The 16,788-nt window shown below is 60.2% G+C and overlaps 1 protein-coding gene across 1 annotated transcript; it reads right to left on the reverse strand.

The window, feature by feature from the left end:
* Positions 1 to 1,142: 1,142 nt before the first annotated feature.
* On the reverse strand, positions 1,143 to 15,905 carry LOC142048179 (uncharacterized). The gene is made up of 31 exons (XM_075074823.1): positions 15,768 to 15,905; positions 13,865 to 15,287; positions 12,235 to 13,801; positions 11,971 to 12,081; positions 11,889 to 11,908; positions 11,689 to 11,794; positions 11,152 to 11,535; positions 11,070 to 11,089; positions 9,920 to 10,975; positions 9,691 to 9,787; positions 9,609 to 9,628; positions 9,021 to 9,514; positions 8,503 to 8,879; positions 8,421 to 8,440; positions 8,221 to 8,326; positions 7,383 to 8,067; positions 6,865 to 7,241; positions 6,783 to 6,802; positions 6,223 to 6,688; positions 6,141 to 6,160; positions 5,677 to 6,046; positions 5,595 to 5,614; positions 4,216 to 5,500; positions 3,943 to 4,068; positions 3,626 to 3,903; positions 3,397 to 3,493; positions 3,315 to 3,334; positions 2,851 to 3,220; positions 2,769 to 2,788; positions 2,415 to 2,674; positions 1,143 to 2,156 (listed from the first exon to the last, which is right to left on the reverse strand). Exons 1-31 carry the CDS (start codon positions 15,903 to 15,905, stop codon positions 1,143 to 1,145), a joined length of 11,367 nt encoding a protein of 3,788 aa, XP_074930924.1.
* Positions 15,906 to 16,788: the final 883 nt, after the last annotated feature.

The raw sequence follows: 16,788 nt of genomic DNA on the forward strand, positions 1-16,788 counted from the left end.
GCTGCTGCCTCTCTCCTGCCCAAGGATCCAGGAAGGGTCCCAGGGACGGGGCAGCCCAGGGGAGCAGGCAGATGGATGCATGTGGCCAGGAGAATGGGTGTCTGGATGGCTCTTAACCAGGAGTGGCTTTGCACTGCTGGCTCTCCCCGTAGTGCACAGGCACATCCGCGTGTCCCCATGTGGGCGTCAGATCCCAGCATGGGCGGGCTGCGATGGGAGCCCCTGATCATGCAGATCAGTAGAGAGGGTCAGGATCAGGGTCTTAGAGGTATGTGGGCTCCTAAACATGTAGTAGGGGTGGATTTGGTGGGATTTTTCAGCAGCCCCTGTCTGCATAAAGTGCCTGGGATTAGGAGGAATGTGTGATCTGAACTGGGACAGCCTCCCGCCGGGCTGAGGTCCTTTTAGAAATTAGATGCAAGGATGAAGGACGGCAGCAGTCGGTGCAGTCATCAGCTATTTATTCTGATTTTTCATGCAATACATCAGCGTGAAGAAGAAAGAGACCCCACCCACCCACCCGCCCACCACCATTACCCTGCAGTAACCACAGCATAACTCAGCTGCTTCAAAGCCTCCGTGAGGCTGGAGCTGGGATTCTGCTCAGCTGTTAGGGGAGCAGAAAGATGAAACCAAAAATATTGAGTCTGTGAAAGTATTTTTTTTTCATAGCCTCGAGGATTTTCAGGCTGCAGAATGAGTATGATTGAGCTACTGGGATTTTGAATTTCTTTTGCATTGCACAGCAGAAGCTAACAGGAGAGCCAGTCACGGGGCTAGGGAGGCGTCAGCACAGTGAGATGCAGAACAGTCGTGCCACAGGGTAGATGAGATGACAGGGACGTAAAGGACAGAGAGACCCAAGGAATCCAATTAGAGCAGAAAAGTGACTAAATAGTGCATTAAGGTGGATAGACATAATGCAGGAAGGCAGAAGCTGAAGATGTTGGGGTAACTCTGCCTCGCTGGCTGCTGACAATTTGTTAGACACTTGACACCCTCACAGAGCAGCCCATTAACCCTTTTGCGGTGAACACTTCTGCCCCACCACACAGTAACATCCTAAGCTGAAAGCAGAGAGCAGAAGTGATCCTCAGAGAGACTTGGAGAAGCCCCACCAGCTCCCAGGAGGAGACTTGCCCTTAAGATGCCTTGGCTTTATCCCTGGCAGGACGGCTCGGTGCCTCCTGTGAGACTGGGGGACCCTGGCTCTCCTTGGTGCAAAGACATGGTTCCTCTTCCCGTTGAGGCTGGGCATCGCTCGCTTGCGGGGGGCTCCTCTTGCTGTTCTCCTCCTGCTGTGGCTGGTGGCTCTTCTCTGGTGGGGGAAGCTCTGTATCCTCACGGCAGCAGCTCGCTTCATCTCTCTGGGGTGCCTGGGGATGGCTCTCTTGAGTGGCTTGCTGGCCCGGCTCAGAAGCTTCCCGTGGCTCTGGAGCCTGCGGCAGAGGTGGGCAGCTCTTGGCCTCCCTGTCCTCATGCTCCCTCACCTTGCAGCTGGATTCGGGCTCCTGTGGGACCTGTTCCCTGGGGGCTTTTGTTCCATCTTTCTGGCACTGATCCTCTTTCTCTTCCGTGTGAGGTGTCTTGTCATCCTTGGGCTTTGCCTGGCAAAGGTCACCCTTAACACCAGCCGGCTTGGAAGCAGAAGCCTGGCGAGCACCTCCTTTCACCCCTGTTTCAGACTTTTCCTGTGGCTCTTTGAGATCCCCAGTATTTTCCTGGCTGCTAGAAGCTGGTGTGCCCCCTTCCTGTGGCAATTCAGGCTCCCTTGTTTCTCTCTCATCCCTCTGGGGTAGTGGCTCTGGGTGGTTGCTCCTGTCACACAGGACTGCTGGCGGCAGGGGTGACACGTAACACTTCTTCACGTAGATGGACTGCCCAAGGTCATCAGGCTGCTGGCAGACAACCTTGTAGGTGGTAGCTTCAGGATCGTTCAAATTCTGAATCACGTGGATCAGGTACGCAATGGTCTGAGGCTCGCAGGACCGAGGGAGGACTTGCACCTCGGGGTGTACATTGGGGTCAGCGGGGACGTAACAGACCCTCATGTCGGTGACAGGCGCCTGTACTCCTGGGAGGCAGAGGTCCCTGTTATCCACGTCCACGGTTTGGTAGAGGCACTTCTCATGACTTTGTCCCTGATCCCCGTGTGTCTGGCAACTGCTTGGCACAGGTGTGTCATCCACTTCTAAAAGCGTGTGGTTCCTCTGTTCTTGGTCTTCTGAGGGCTCGTAGGGAGTGCTCTCAAAAAGCTCATGCCATGATTCATCTGCCTGATGGCGGTGAAGAATATCACTCTCATGCTCATCTTCAAGTACCTGGAGACAGCTTCCCTTACATGTCTCTCTGTGCGATGTCAAGGCACCTCGCTCTTCCCTGTCGCGTCTCTGGCGGCTGTGGCACTCATCGACCTCCAGCTCCAGCTCGAGGTCGCGATGGCGATCGACCCTCCTGTCGCGCACAGGCTCTTCCCTCTCTCTGGCTCGGCAAACCCTCCTCTCTTCCTCTGGTTCTTCACAGTCACGGGGACGATCCCTCCTTTGCACGTCCTCTCGTGGCCCCAGGTCCCGGGACACGCGGTGGATCTCCACGTCGGCTTCTGCTGCCGCCACCACCGTTGTCTCCCGCGTCCTTTCGTACCTCACTGGCTCACGTTGTCTCCTTCCATCGTCTTGGGGCTCGCGTGCTTGACAGTCCCGTCTGTCCCGTGCCTCCCTCTGGTTGGTGGTGGCACCTCGCTCTTCCCTCTCTCTGGCTCGGCAAACCCTCCTCTCGTCCTCTGGTTCTTCACAGTCACGGGGACGATCCCTCCTTTGCACGTCCTCTCGTGGCCCCAGGTCCCGGGACACGCGGTGGATCTCCACGTCGGCTTCTGCTGCCGCCACCACCGTTGTCTCCCGCGTCCTTTCGTACCTCACTGGCTCACGTTGTCTCCTTCCATCGTCTTGGGGCTCGCGTGCTTGACAGTCCCGTCTGTCCCGTGCCTCCCTCTGGTTGGTGGTGGCACCTCGCTCTTCCCTCTCTCTGGCTCGGCAAACCCTCCTCTCGTCCTCTGGTTCTTCACAGTCACGGGGACGATCCCTCCTTTGCACGTCCTCTCGTGGCCCCAGGTCCCGGGACACGCGGTGGATCTCCACGTCGGCTTCTGCTGCCGCCACCACCGTTGTCTCCCGCGTCCTTTCGTACCTCACTGGCTCACGTTGTCTCCTTCCATCGTCTTGGGGCTCGCGTGCTTGACAGTCCCGTCTGTCCCGTGCCTCCCTCTGGTTGGTGGTGGCACCTCGCTCTTCCCTCTCTCTGGCTCGGCAAACCCTCCTCTCGTCCTCTGGTTCTTCACAGTCACGGGGACGATCCCTCCTTTGCACATCCTCTCGTGGCCCCAGGTCCCGGGACACGCGGTGGAGCTCCACGTCAGCTTCTGCTGCCGCCACCACCGTTGTCTCCCGCGTCCTTTCGTACCTCACTGGCTCACGTTGTCTCCTTCCATCGTCTTGGGGCTCGCATGCTTGACAGTCCCGTCTGTCCCGTGCCTCCCTCTGGTTGGTGGTGGCACCTCGCTCTTCCCTCTCTCTGGCTCGGCAAACCCTCCTCTCGTCCTCTGGTTCTTCACAGTCACGGGGACGATCCCTCCTTTGCACGTCCTCTCGTGGCCCCAGGTCCCGGGACACGCGGTGGATCTCCACGTCGGCTTCTGCTGCCGCCACCACCGTTGTCTCCCGCGTCCTTTCGTACCTCACTGGCTCACGTTGTCTCCTTCCATCGTCTTGGGGCTCGCGTGCTTGACAGTCCCGTCTGTCCCGTGCCTCCCTCTGGTTGGTGGTGGCACCTCGCTCTTCCCTCTCTCTGGCTCGGCAAACCCTCCTCTCTTCCTCTGGTTCTTCACAGTCACGGGGACGATCCCTCCTTTGCACGTCCTCTCGTGGCCCCAGGTCCCGGGACACGCGGTGGATCTCCACGTCGGCTTCTGCTGCCGCCACCACCGTTGTCTCCCGCGTCCTTTCGTACCTCACTGGCTCACGTTGTCTCCTTCCATCGTCTTGGGGCTCGCGTGCTTGACAGTCCCGTCTGTCCCGTGCCTCCCTCTGGTTGGTGGTGGCACCTCGCTCTTCCCTCTCTCTGGCTCGGCAAACCCTCCTCTCGTCCTCTGGTTCTTCACAGTCACGGGGACGATCCCTCCTTTGCACGTCCTCTCGTGGCCCCAGGTCCCGGGACACGCGGTGGATCTCCACGTCGGCTTCTGCTGCCGCCACCACCGTTGTCTCCCGCGTCCTTTCGTACCTCACTGGCTCACGTTGTCTCCTTCCATCGTCTTGGGGCTCGCGTGCTTGACAGTCCCGTCTGTCCCGTGCCTCCCTCTGGTTGGTGGTGGCACCTCGCTCTTCCCTGTCACGTCTCTGGCGGCTGCGGCACTCATCGACCTCCAGCTCCAGCTCGAGGTCGCGTTGGCGATCGACCCTCCTGTCGCGCACGGGCTCTTCCCTCTCTCTGGCTCGGCAAACCCTCCTCTCGTCCTCTGGTTCTTCACAGTCACGGGGACGATCCCTCCTTTGCACGTCCTCTCGTGGCCCCAGGTCCCGGGACACGCGGTGGATCTCCACGTCGGCTTCTGCTGCCGCCACCACCGTTGTCTCCCGCGTCCTTTCGTACCTCACTGGCTCACGTTGTCTCCTTCCATCGTCTTGGGGCTCGCGTGCTTGACAGTCCCGTCTGTCCCGTGCCTCCCTCTGGTTGGTGGTGGCACCTCGCTCTTCCCTCTCTCTGGCTCGGCAAACCCTCCTCTCGTCCTCTGGTTCTTCACAGTCACGGGGACGATCCCTCCTTTGCACATCCTCTCGTGGCCCCAGGTCCCGGGACACGCGGTGGATCTCCACGTCAGCTTCTGCTGCCGCCACCACCGTTGTCTCCCGCGTCATTTCGTACCTCACTGGCTCACGTTGTCTCCTTCCATCGTCTTGGGGCTCGCGTGCTTGACAGTCCCGTCTGTCCCGTGCCTCCCTCTGGTTGGTGGTGGCACCTCGCTCTTCCCTCTCTCTGGCTCGGCAAACCCTCCTCTCGTCCTCTGGTTCTTCACAGTCACGGGGACGATCCCTCCTTTGCACGTCCTCTCGTGGCCCCAGGTCCCGGGACACGCGGTGGATCTCCACGTCGGCTTCTGCTGCCGCCACCACCGTTGTCTCCCGCGTCCTTTCGTACCTCACTGGCTCACGTTGTCTCCTTCCATCGTCTTGGGGCTCGCGTGCTTGACAGTCCCGTCTGTCCCGTGCCTCCCTCTGGTTGGTGGTGGCACCTCGCTCTTCCCTCTCTCTGGCTCGGCAAACCCTCCTCTCTTCCTCTGGTTCTTCACAGTCACGGGGACGATCCCTCCTTTGCACGTCCTCTCGTGGCCCCAGGTCCCGGGACACGCGGTGGATCTCCACGTCGGCTTCTGCTGCCGCCACCACCGTTGTCTCCCGCGTCCTTTCGTACCTCACTGGCTCACGTTGTCTCCTTCCATCGTCTTGGGGCTCGCGTGCTTGACAGTCCCGTCTGTCCCGTGCCTCCCTCTGGTTGGTGGTGGCACCTCGCTCTTCCCTCTCTCTGGCTCGGCAAACCCTCCTCTCGTCCTCTGGTTCTTCACAGTCACGGGGACGATCCCTCCTTTGCACGTCCTCTCGTGGCCCCAGGTCCCGGGACACGCGGTGGATCTCCACGTCGGCTTCTGCTGCCGCCACCACCGTTGTCTCCCGCGTCCTTTCGTACCTCACTGGCTCACGTTGTCTCCTTCCATCGTCTTGGGGCTCGCGTGCTTGACAGTCCCGTCTGTCCCGTGCCTCCCTCTGGTTGGTGGTGGCACCTCGCTCTTCCCTCTCTCTGGCTCGGCAAACCCTCCTCTCTTCCTCTGGTTCTTCACAGTCACGGGGACGATCCCTCCTTTGCACGTCCTCTCGTGGCCCCAGGTCCCGGGACACGCGGTGGATCTCCACGTCGGCTTCTGCTGCCGCCACCACCGTTGTCTCCCGCGTCCTTTCGTACCTCACTGGCTCACGTTGTCTCCTTCCATCGTCTTGGGGCTCGCGTGCTTGACAGTCCCGTCTGTCCCGTGCCTCCCTCTGGTTGGTGGTGGCACCTCGCTCTTCCCTCTCTCTGGCTCGGCAAACCCTCCTCTCGTCCTCTGGTTCTTCACAGTCACGGGGACGATCCCTCCTTTGCACGTCCTCTCGTGGCCCCAGGTCCCGGGACACTCGGTGGATCTCCACGTCGGCTTCTGCTGCCGCCACCACCGTTGTCTCCCGCGTCCTTTCGTACCTCACTGGCTCACGTTGTCTCCTTCCATCGTCTTGGGGCTCGCGTGCTTGACAGTCCCGTCTGTCCCGTGCCTCCCTCTGGTTGGTGGTGGCACCTTGCTCTTCCCTGTCACGTCTCTGGCGGCTGCGGCACTCATCGACCTCCAGCTCCAGCTCGAGGTCGCGTTGGCGATCGACCCTCCTGTCGCGCACGGGCTCTTCCCTCTCTCTGGCTCGGCAAACCCTCCTCTCGTCCTCTGGTTCTTCACAGTCACGGGGACGATCCCTCCTTTGCACGTCCTCTCGTGGCCCCAGGTCCCGGGACATGCGGTGGATCTCCACGTCGGCTTCTGCTGCCGCCACCACCGTTGTCTCCCGCGTCCTTTCGTACCTCACTGGCTCACGTTGTCTCCTTCCATCGTCTTGGGGCTCGCGTGCTTGACAGTCCCGTCTGTCCCGTGCCTCCCTCTGGTTGGTGGTGGCACCTCGCTCTTCCCTCTCTCTGGCTCGGCAAACCCTCCTCTCGTCCTCTGGTTCTTCACAGTCACGGGGACGATCCCTCCTTTGCACGTCCTCTCGTGGCCCCAGGTCCCGGGACACGCGGTGGATCTCCACGTCGGCTTCTGCTGCCGCCACCACCGTTGTCTCCCGCGTCCTTTCGTACCTCACTGGCTCACGTTGTCTCCTTCCATCGTCTTGGGGCTCGCGTGCTTGACAGTCCCGTCTGTCCCGTGCCTCCCTCTGGTTGGTGGTGGCACCTCGCTCTTCCCTCTCTCTGGCTCGGCAAACCCTCCTCTCGTCCTCTGGTTCTTCACAGTCACGGGGACGATCCCTCCTTTGCACGTCCTCTCGTGGCCCCAGGTCCCGGGACACGCGGTGGATCTCCACGTCGGCTTCTGCTGCCGCCACCACCGTTGTCTCCCGCGTCCTTTCGTACCTCACTGGCTCACGTTGTCTCCTTCCATCGTCTTGGGGCTCGCGTGCTTGACAGTCCCGTCTGTCCCGTGCCTCCCTCTGGTTGGTGGTGGCACCTCGCTCTTCCCTCTCTCTGGCTCGGCAAACCCTCCTCTCGTCCTCTGGTTCTTCACAGTCACGGGGACGATCCCTCCTTTGCACGTCCTCTCGTGGCCCCAGGTCCCGGGACACGCGGTGGATCTCCACGTCGGCTTCTGCTGCCGCCACCACCGTTGTCTCCCGCGTCCTTTCGTACCTCACTGGCTCACGTTGTCTCCTTCCATCGTCTTGGGGCTCGCGTGCTTGACAGTCCCGTCTGTCCCGTGCCTCCCTCTGGTTGGTGGTGGCACCTCGCTCTTCCCTCTCTCTGGCTCGGCAAACCCTCCTCTCGTCCTCTGGTTCTTCACAGTCACGGGGACGATCCCTCCTTTGCACGTCCTCTCGTGGCCCCAGGTCCCGGGACACGCGGTGGATCTCCACGTCGGCTTCTGCTGCCGCCACCACCGTTGTCTCCCGCGTCCTTTCGTACCTCACTGGCTCACGTTGTCTCCTTCCATCGTCTTGGGGCTCGCGTGCTTGACAGTCCCGTCTGTCCCGTGCCTCCCTCTGGTTGGTGGTGGCACCTCGCTCTTCCCTCTCTCTGGCTCGGCAAACCCTCCTCTCGTCCTCTGGTTCTTCACAGTCACGGGGACGATCCCTCCTTTGCACGTCCTCTCGTGGCCCCAGGTCCCGGGACACGCGGTGGATCTCCACGTCGGCTTCTGCTGCCGCCACCACCGTTGTCTCCCGCGTCCTTTCGTACCTCACTGGCTCACGTTGTCTCCTTCCATCGTCTTGGGGCTCGCGTGCTTGACAGTCCCGTCTGTCCCGTGCCTCCCTCTGGTTGGTGGTGGCACCTCGCTCTTCCCTCTCTCTGGCTCGGCAAACCCTCCTCTCTTCCTCTGGTTCTTCACAGTCACGGGGACGATCCCTCCTTTGCACGTCCTCTCGTGGCCCCAGGTCCCGGGACACGCGGTGGATCTCCACGTCGGCTTCTGCTGCCGCCACCACCGTTGTCTCCCGCGTCCTTTCGTACCTCACTGGCTCACGTTGTCTCCTTCCATCGTCTTGGGGCTCGCGTGCTTGACAGTCCCGTCTGTCCCGTGCCTCCCTCTGGTTGGTGGTGGCACCTCGCTCTTCCCTCTCTCTGGCTCGGCAAACCCTCCTCTCGTCCTCTGGTTCTTCACAGTCACGGGGACGATCCCTCCTTTGCACGTCCTCTCGTGGCCCCAGGTCCCGGGACACGCGGTGGATCTCCACATCGGCTTCTGCTGCCGCCACCACCGTTGTCTCCCGCGTCCTTTCGTACCTCACTGGCTCACGTTGTCTCCTTCCATCGTCTTGGGGCTCGCGTGCTTGACAGTCCCGTCTGTCCCGTGCCTCCCTCTGGTTGGTGGTGGCACCTCGCTCTTCCCTCTCTCTGGCTCGGCAAACCCTCCTCTCTTCCTCTGGTTCTTCACAGTCACGGGGACGATCCCTCCTTTGCACGTCCTCTCGTGGCCCCAGGTCCCGGGACACGCGGTGGATCTCCACGTCGGCTTCTGCTGCCGCCACCACCGTTGTCTCCCGCGTCCTTTCGTACCTCACTGGCTCACGTTGTCTCCTTCCATCGTCTTGGGGCTCGCGTGCTTGACAGTCCCGTCTGTCCCGTGCCTCCCTCTGGTTGGTGGTGGCACCTCGCTCTTCCCTCTCTCTGGCTCGGCAAACCCTCCTCTCGTCCTCTGGTTCTTCACAGTCACGGGGACGATCCCTCCTTTGCACGTCCTCTCGTGGCCCCAGGTCCCGGGACACGCGGTGGATCTCCACGTCGGCTTCTGCTGCCGCCACCACCGTTGTCTCCCGCGTCCTTTCGTACCTCACTGGCTCACGTTGTCTCCTTCCATCGTCTTGGGGCTCGCGTGCTTGACAGTCCCGTCTGTCCCGTGCCTCCCTCTGGTTGGTGGTGGCACCTTGCTCTTCCCTGTCACGTCTCTGGCGGCTGCGGCACTCATCGACCTCCAGCTCCAGCTCGAGGTCGCGTTGGCGATCGACCCTCCTGTCGCGCACGGGCTCTTCCCTCTCTCTGGCTCGGCAAACCCTCCTCTCTTCCTCTGGTTCTTCACAGTCACGGGGACGATCCCTCCTTTGCACGTCCTCTCGTGGCCCCAGGTCCCGGGACACGCGGTGGATCTCCACGTCGGCTTCTGCTGCCGCCACCACCGTTGTCTCCCGCGTCCTTTCGTACCTCACTGGCTCACGTTGTCTCCTTCCATCGTCTTGGGGCTCGCGTGCTTGACAGTCCCGTCTGTCCCGTGCCTCCCTCTGGTTGGTGGTGGCACCTCGCTCTTCCCTCTCTCTGGCTCGGCAAACCCTCCTCTCTTCCTCTGGTTCTTCACAGTCACGGGGACGATCCCTCCTTTGCACGTCCTCTCGTGGCCCCAGGTCCCGGGACACGCGGTGGATCTCCACGTCGGCTTCTGCTGCCGCCACCACCGTTGTCTCCCGCGTCCTTTCGTACCTCACTGGCTCACGTTGTCTCCTTCCATCGTCTTGGGGCTCGCGTGCTTGACAGTCCCGTCTGTCCCGTGCCTCCCTCTGGTTGGTGGTGGCACCTCGCTCTTCCCTCTCTCTGGCTCGGCAAACCCTCCTCTCTTCCTCTGGTTCTTCACAGTCACGGGGACGATCCCTCCTTTGCACGTCCTCTCGTGGCCCCAGGTCCCGGGACACGCGGTGGATCTCCACGTCGGCTTCTGCTGCCGCCACCACCGTTGTCTCCCGCGTCCTTTCGTACCTCACTGGCTCACGTTGTCTCCTTCCATCGTCTTGGGGCTCGCGTGCTTGACAGTCCCGTCTGTCCCGTGCCTCCCTCTGGTTGGTGGTGGCACCTCGCTCTTCCCTCTCTCTGGCTCGGCAAACCCTCCTCTCGTCCTCTGGTTCTTCACAGTCACGGGGACGATCCCTCCTTTGCATGTCCTCTCGTGGCCCCAGGTCCCGGGACACGCGGTGGATCTCCACGTCGGCTTCTGCTGCCGCCACCACCGTTGTCTCCCGCGTCCTTTCGTACCTCACTGGCTCACGTTGTCTCCTTCCATCGTCTTGGGGCTCGCGTGCTTGACAGTCCCGTCTGTCCCGTGCCTCCCTCTGGTTGGTGGTGGCACCTTGCTCTTCCCTGTCACGTCTCTGGCGGCTGCGGCACTCATCGACCTCCAGCTCCAGCTCGAGGTCGCGTTGGCGATCGACCCTCCTGTCGCGCACGGGCTCTTCCCTCTCTCTGGCTCGGCAAACCCTCCTCTCGTCCTCTGGTTCTTCACAGTCACGGGGACGATCCCTCCTTTGCACGTCCTCTCGTGGCCCCAGGTCCCGGGACACGCGGTGGATCTCCACGTCGGCTTCTGCTGCCGCCACCACCGTTGTCTCCCGCGTCCTTTCGTACCTCACTGGCTCACGTTGTCTCCTTCCATCGTCTTGGGGCTCGCGTGCTTGACAGTCCCGTCTGTCCCGTGCCTCCCTCTGGTTGGTGGTGGCACCTCGCTCTTCCCTCTCTCTGGCTCGGCAAACCCTCCTCTCTTCCTCTGGTTCTTCACAGTCACGGGGACGATCCCTCCTTTGCACGTCCTCTCGTGGCCCCAGGTCCCGGGACACGCGGTGGATCTCCACGTCGGCTTCTGCTGCCGCCACCACCGTTGTCTCCCGCGTCCTTTCGTACCTCACTGGCTCACGTTGTCTCCTTCCATCGTCTTGGGGCTCGCGTGCTTGACAGTCCCGTCTGTCCCGTGCCTCCCTCTGGTTGGTGGTGGCACCTCGCTCTTCCCTCTCTCTGGCTCGGCAAACCCTCCTCTCGTCCTCTGGTTCTTCACAGTCACGGGGACGATCCCTCCTTTGCACGTCCTCTCGTGGCCCCAGGTCCCGGGACACGCGGTGGATCTCCACGTCGGCTTCTGCTGCCGCCACCACCGTTGTCTCCCGCGTCCTTTCGTACCTCACTGGCTCACGTTGTCTCCTTCCATCGTCTTGGGGCTCGCGTGCTTGACAGTCCCGTCTGTCCCGTGCCTCCCTCTGGTTGGTGGTGGCACCTCGCTCTTCCCTCTCTCTGGCTCGGCAAACCCTCCTCTCTTCCTCTGGTTCTTCACAGTCACGGGGACGATCCCTCCTTTGCACGTCCTCTCGTGGCCCCAGGTCCCGGGACACGCGGTGGATCTCCACGTCGGCTTCTGCTGCCGCCACCACCGTTGTCTCCCGCGTCCTTTCGTACCTCACTGGCTCACGTTGTCTCCTTCCATCGTCTTGGGGCTCGCGTGCTTGACAGTCCCGTCTGTCCCGTGCCTCCCTCTGGTTGGTGGTGGCACCTCGCTCTTCCCTCTCTCTGGCTCGGCAAACCCTCCTCTCGTCCTCTGGTTCTTCACAGTCACGGGGACGATCCCTCCTTTGCACGTCCTCTCGTGGCCCCAGGTCCCGGGACACGCGGTGGATCTCCACGTCGGCTTCTGCTGCCGCCACCACCGTTGTCTCCCGCGTCCTTTCGTACCTCACTGGCTCACGTTGTCTCCTTCCATCGTCTTGGGGCTCGCGTGCTTGACAGTCCCGTCTGTCCCGTGCCTCCCTCTGGTTGGTGGTGGCACCTCGCTCTTCCCTCTCTCTGGCTCGGCAAACCCTCCTCTCTTCCTCTGGTTCTTCACAGTCACGGGGACGATCCCTCCTTTGCACGTCCTCTCGTGGCCCCAGGTCCCGGGACACGCGGTGGATCTCCACGTCGGCTTCTGCTGCCGCCACCACCGTTGTCTCCCGCGTCCTTTCGTACCTCACTGGCTCACGTTGTCTCCTTCCATCGTCTTGGGGCTCGCGTGCTTGACAGTCCCGTCTGTCCCGTGCCTCCCTCTGGTTGGTGGTGGCACCTCGCTCTTCCCTCTCTCTGGCTCGGCAAACCCTCCTCTCGTCCTCTGGTTCTTCACAGTCACGGGGACGATCCCTCCTTTGCACGTCCTCTCGTGGCCCCAGGTCCCGGGACACGCGGTGGATCTCCACGTCGGCTTCTGCTGCCGCCACCACCGTTGTCTCCCGCGTCCTTTCGTACCTCACTGGCTCACGTTGTCTCCTTCCATCGTCTTGGGGCTCGCGTGCTTGACAGTCCCGTCTGTCCCGTGCCTCCCTCTGGTTGGTGGTGGCACCTCGCTCTTCCCTCTCTCTGGCTCGGCAAACCCTCCTCTCGTCCTCTGGTTCTTCACAGTCACGGGGACGATCCCTCCTTTGCACGTCCTCTCGTGGCCCCAGGTCCCGGGACACGCGGTGGATCTCCACGTCGGCTTCTGCTGCCGCCACCACCGTTGTCTCCCGCGTCCTTTCGTACCTCACTGGCTCACGTTGTCTCCTTCCATCGTCTTGGGGCTCGCGTGCTTGACAGTCCCGTCTGTCCCGTGCCTCCCTCTGGTTGGTGGTGGCACCTCGCTCTTCCCTCTCTCTGGCTCGGCAAACCCTCCTCTCGTCCTCTGGTTCTTCACAGTCACGGGGACGATCCCTCCTTTGCACGTCCTCTCGTGGCCCCAGGTCCCGGGACACGCGGTGGATCTCCACGTCGGCTTCTGCTGCCGCCACCACCGTTGTCTCCCGCGTCCTTTCGTACCTCACTGGCTCACGTTGTCTCCTTCCATCGTCTTGGGGCTCGCGTGCTTGACAGTCCCGTCTGTCCCGTGCCTCCCTCTGGTTGGTGGTGGCACCTCGCTCTTCCCTGTCACGTCTCTGGCGGCTGCGGCACTCATCGACCTCCAGCTCCAGCTCGAGGTCGCGTTGGCGATCGACCCTCCTGTCGCGCACGGGCTCTTCCCTCTCTCTGGCTCGGCAAACCCTCCTCTCGTCCTCTGGTTCTTCACAGTCACGGGGACGATCCCTCCTTTGCACGTCCTCTCGTGGCCCCAGGTCCCGGGACACGCGGTGGATCTCCACGTCGGCTTCTGCTGCCGCCACCACCGTTGTCTCCCGCGTCCTTTCGTACCTCACTGGCTCACGTTGTCTCCTTCCATCGTCTTGGGGCTCGCGTGCTTGACAGTCCCGTCTGTCCCGTGCCTCCCTCTGGTTGGTGGTGGCACCTCGCTCTTCCCTCTCTCTGGCTCGGCAAACCCTCCTCTCGTCCTCTGGTTCTTCACAGTCACGGGGACGATCCCTCCTTTGCACGTCCTCTCGTGGCCCCAGGTCCCGGGACACGCGGTGGATCTCCACGTCGGCTTCTGCTGCCGCCACCACCGTTGTCTCCCGCGTCCTTTCGTACCTCACTGGCTCACGTTGTCTCCTTCCATCGTCTTGGGGCTCGCGTGCTTGACAGTCCCGTCTGTCCCGTGCCTCCCTCTGGTTGGTGGTGGCACCTCGCTCTTCCCTCTCTCTGGCTCGGCAAACCCTCCTCTCGTCCTCTGGTTCTTCACAGTCACGGGGACGATCCCTCCTTTGCACGTCCTCTCGTGGCCCCAGGTCCCGGGACACGCGGTGGATCTCCACGTCGGCTTCTGCTGCCGCCACCACCGTTGTCTCCCGCGTCCTTTCGTACCTCACTGGCTCACGTTGTCTCCTTCCATCGTCTTGGGGCTCGCGTGCTTGACAGTCCCGTCTGTCCCGTGCCTCCCTCTGGTTGGTGGTGGCACCTCGCTCTTCCCTCTCTCTGGCTCGGCAAACCCTCCTCTCGTCCTCTGGTTCTTCACAGTCACGGGGACGATCCCTCCTTTGCACGTCCTCTCGTGGCCCCAGGTCCCGGGACACGCGGTGGATCTCCACGTCGGCTTCTGCTGCCGCCACCACCGTTGTCTCCCGCGTCCTTTCGTACCTCACTGGCTCACGTTGTCTCCTTCCATCGTCTTGGGGCTCGCGTGCTTGACAGTCCCGTCTGTCCCGTGCCTCCCTCTGGTTGGTGGTGGCACCTTGCTCTTCCCTGTCGCGTCTCTGGCGGCTGCGGCACTCATCGACCTCCAGCTCCAGCTCGAGGTCGCGTTGGTGACCGACCCCCCTGTTCCTCTCTGGTCTTTTTGTCCATTCATTATCTCTGTCTTCACATTCTTGAGCCTGATATTTGTCTCTTTGTGTTTCTCGTTTTTCTGTTTCATATTCCTGGTTTTTCTGTTGATCTATCTGTCTTTCTGGCTTAGAGGTTTCATAGTGTCTGAGGTCAAGTTGTAGCGGTTCCTTTATGTATGATTGATGTGGGTGTCTTGGTCCTTGCCATTGAGCATCACATGACTGGTTTGTGATATTAACAAGTGATTTTTGTTCCAGCTCACGTAGGTGGTATCGGCTTCTCTCGTCTATGAGTATTTCAGGTTTACGTGTCTGATTTTGATTTTCTCTGTCTGCTTTTTGTGGCCGGTGTTTTTTTTCATCATATGCTGGTAGTGGTGGCTCATGTACCTCATGGCCACTCCACCGGTTTGGTAGTACTTGAGGTTCGCAGGTCTGGCTGCAGCTTCTTATAGCTGCCAGTTTTTCTGGCTGAGGCCCCTCTTGGTTTTGTCTCTCATCTCTCTGCCATCCAGGCTCGTGTGTTTCTAGGCAGCTGCGCTTGTAGCATCGTACATCTCCTCGTCTGTCTGGCTCTGGTGGATGATCTCTTCTCTGGCTGTTCTGTTGGTCGCATGGCTCTTGGCTTTCTTCTGTGTATACCTGGGGGATCGGCTCCCCCAGCCTGCTGCTTCGTTTTGCTTCGTTTCTGCTCTGTGTGTTACGTCGCTGGTGATGACTCCCCGTTTCCTCTAGTTTTTCAAGCTTGTTGACCTTGGTGTCTTGTTGCAGCTCAGGTTCACAGTGGGGATGAAGATTTCTCTCACAGGTTTGTTGTTCCTCCTCCTGGAGCTGCCGACAGCTCCCTCTGTTCTTAATTTCAGGCTCTTGGAGTGACTTGCCACTGGTTGCCAGCTTTGTTCTTTGCAGAAGGCATGGTCCCTTCGGCAGGTACCAGTAACAGGCCTTAGCAACTCTGAACACCAGGAACAGGAACTCATTAAAATCTATTTTCCCGTCGCCATCCCATTCCAGAAACTGCAGAATCTTGTCAATTGTCTGAGGGTCATGCGGCTTCTGCAGGGAAAACACACACAGGGAAACAAAAATGGGATTTTAGCCTTCTTGCTCCTTGTCAGAGAATTGCAAAGGCGGGGACAATTGCTATCTTTTCTCCTTCCATCTCTCACACCTTTGCTTTTATAGCTCAGCAACAACTCCATGCCTTTGTTCTCCATTTTCCTGGTGGTTCCCTGGCTGCAGCTGACCAGCTCTCTTCTCTTTGGGATATGCTGTATCCCTCCACTGGATGTATTTTGTTCTCACCTTTGAAAGGAAACCATACCTCCCCATGGCTCATTCTACAGCTTTTGCCCATTTGGTCATGACAAAATGGGTTGGAAGAGCTGTCAAAGCAGTCAGTGCAAAGGAACGCAACTGCTGCTTCTCTTTGGTGAAAGCCTCCCCATCACAAGAACCATCCCCTCTCCAGAGAGGATTTTGAGTCCCTACATTTCAGTCTTGGTCTCAAGCCCCCCCGCTCACAGCAGCACTCACAGCTATGACATCTGCAAACTCCGTCTGGATGAACCCTTTCATCTTCCTTCGGCTGAGGGTGGAGCAGTCTCCATCTTCCTTTGCATGTTTGTGAAAGATGCCGATGATGGTGGAAATGCTGTCTAAGAAGTGAGACATCTTTCTGCAGATTCAAGCAAGCCTGCAAGAAAAGGACCAGAGCTAAGGATGGGAGATTTGCTTGCCTCTGGGAGGAAGGAGGATTGCTGGAGTCAGGCTGTGTGCGTTAACGGGATGCCGGGTGTGATGTGCTGTGTGTCCGCTCTTGTCCCATGGCAAGCTCTGTTTCACCAGAGCGCTGGGAAGAAATTCAAATGCTATGGGGTTTTAGTGGGATGGGGAGTGTCCTCCAACTTGTCTACTGACGTATTTGGATGACGTTTGATAGGGGATGGCTGGATGCCTGCATTTATGGATTGCAGGGAGGGGACTGGGGGTGATGACTCAAGAGATGCCCCAAGAACCCATCCCCATGGGCATATGCCAGGCACTTATGTTTCCAGGACCCGCGCTGCTCTATCTGCCTGGCACTGAGATACAGTGGCTTCCCTGGAGCAGATTAGAGGTTGCCTAATGCAGCGCTGGCATGGCCTGAGACAAGATCTAGCTGGGTCAGAGACAGGTAGAGTGCTTACAGGGTGTTAAAAAAAGCCCTGGGGCTGATGCTCCTGTGACCAGTAGTAATGCAAAACAATTGATAAAGCTTTCATTACAGCATCAGTTCATTGGCAAATAGATTTTGGCCAGAGGGGAACTGTTGGATCACCTAGTCGGAGCTACTTATTTAATTTTACTTGGATCTGCTTGGCAGAAAGCAGTGCTCTTGTTGGAGCTTTGTGTCTGGAAGCCTCAAAAGCCACCTCCTTCTTTCCTCCTCCCAGGATCCCCAGGCACGTTATCAGGTACATCAGTGCTGAGATCTCAGCTTGCAGCTGGAGAAGCTGTGCTGTGTATGCCTTGCCGCCTCGATAACATGCACATACGCATGAACACACGTGCACAC

This window comes from Phalacrocorax aristotelis, chromosome 25 (assembly GCF_949628215.1).
Source record: "Phalacrocorax aristotelis chromosome 25, bGulAri2.1, whole genome shotgun sequence".
In the NCBI taxonomy this organism is placed as follows: Eukaryota; Metazoa; Chordata; class Aves; order Suliformes; family Phalacrocoracidae; genus Phalacrocorax; species Phalacrocorax aristotelis.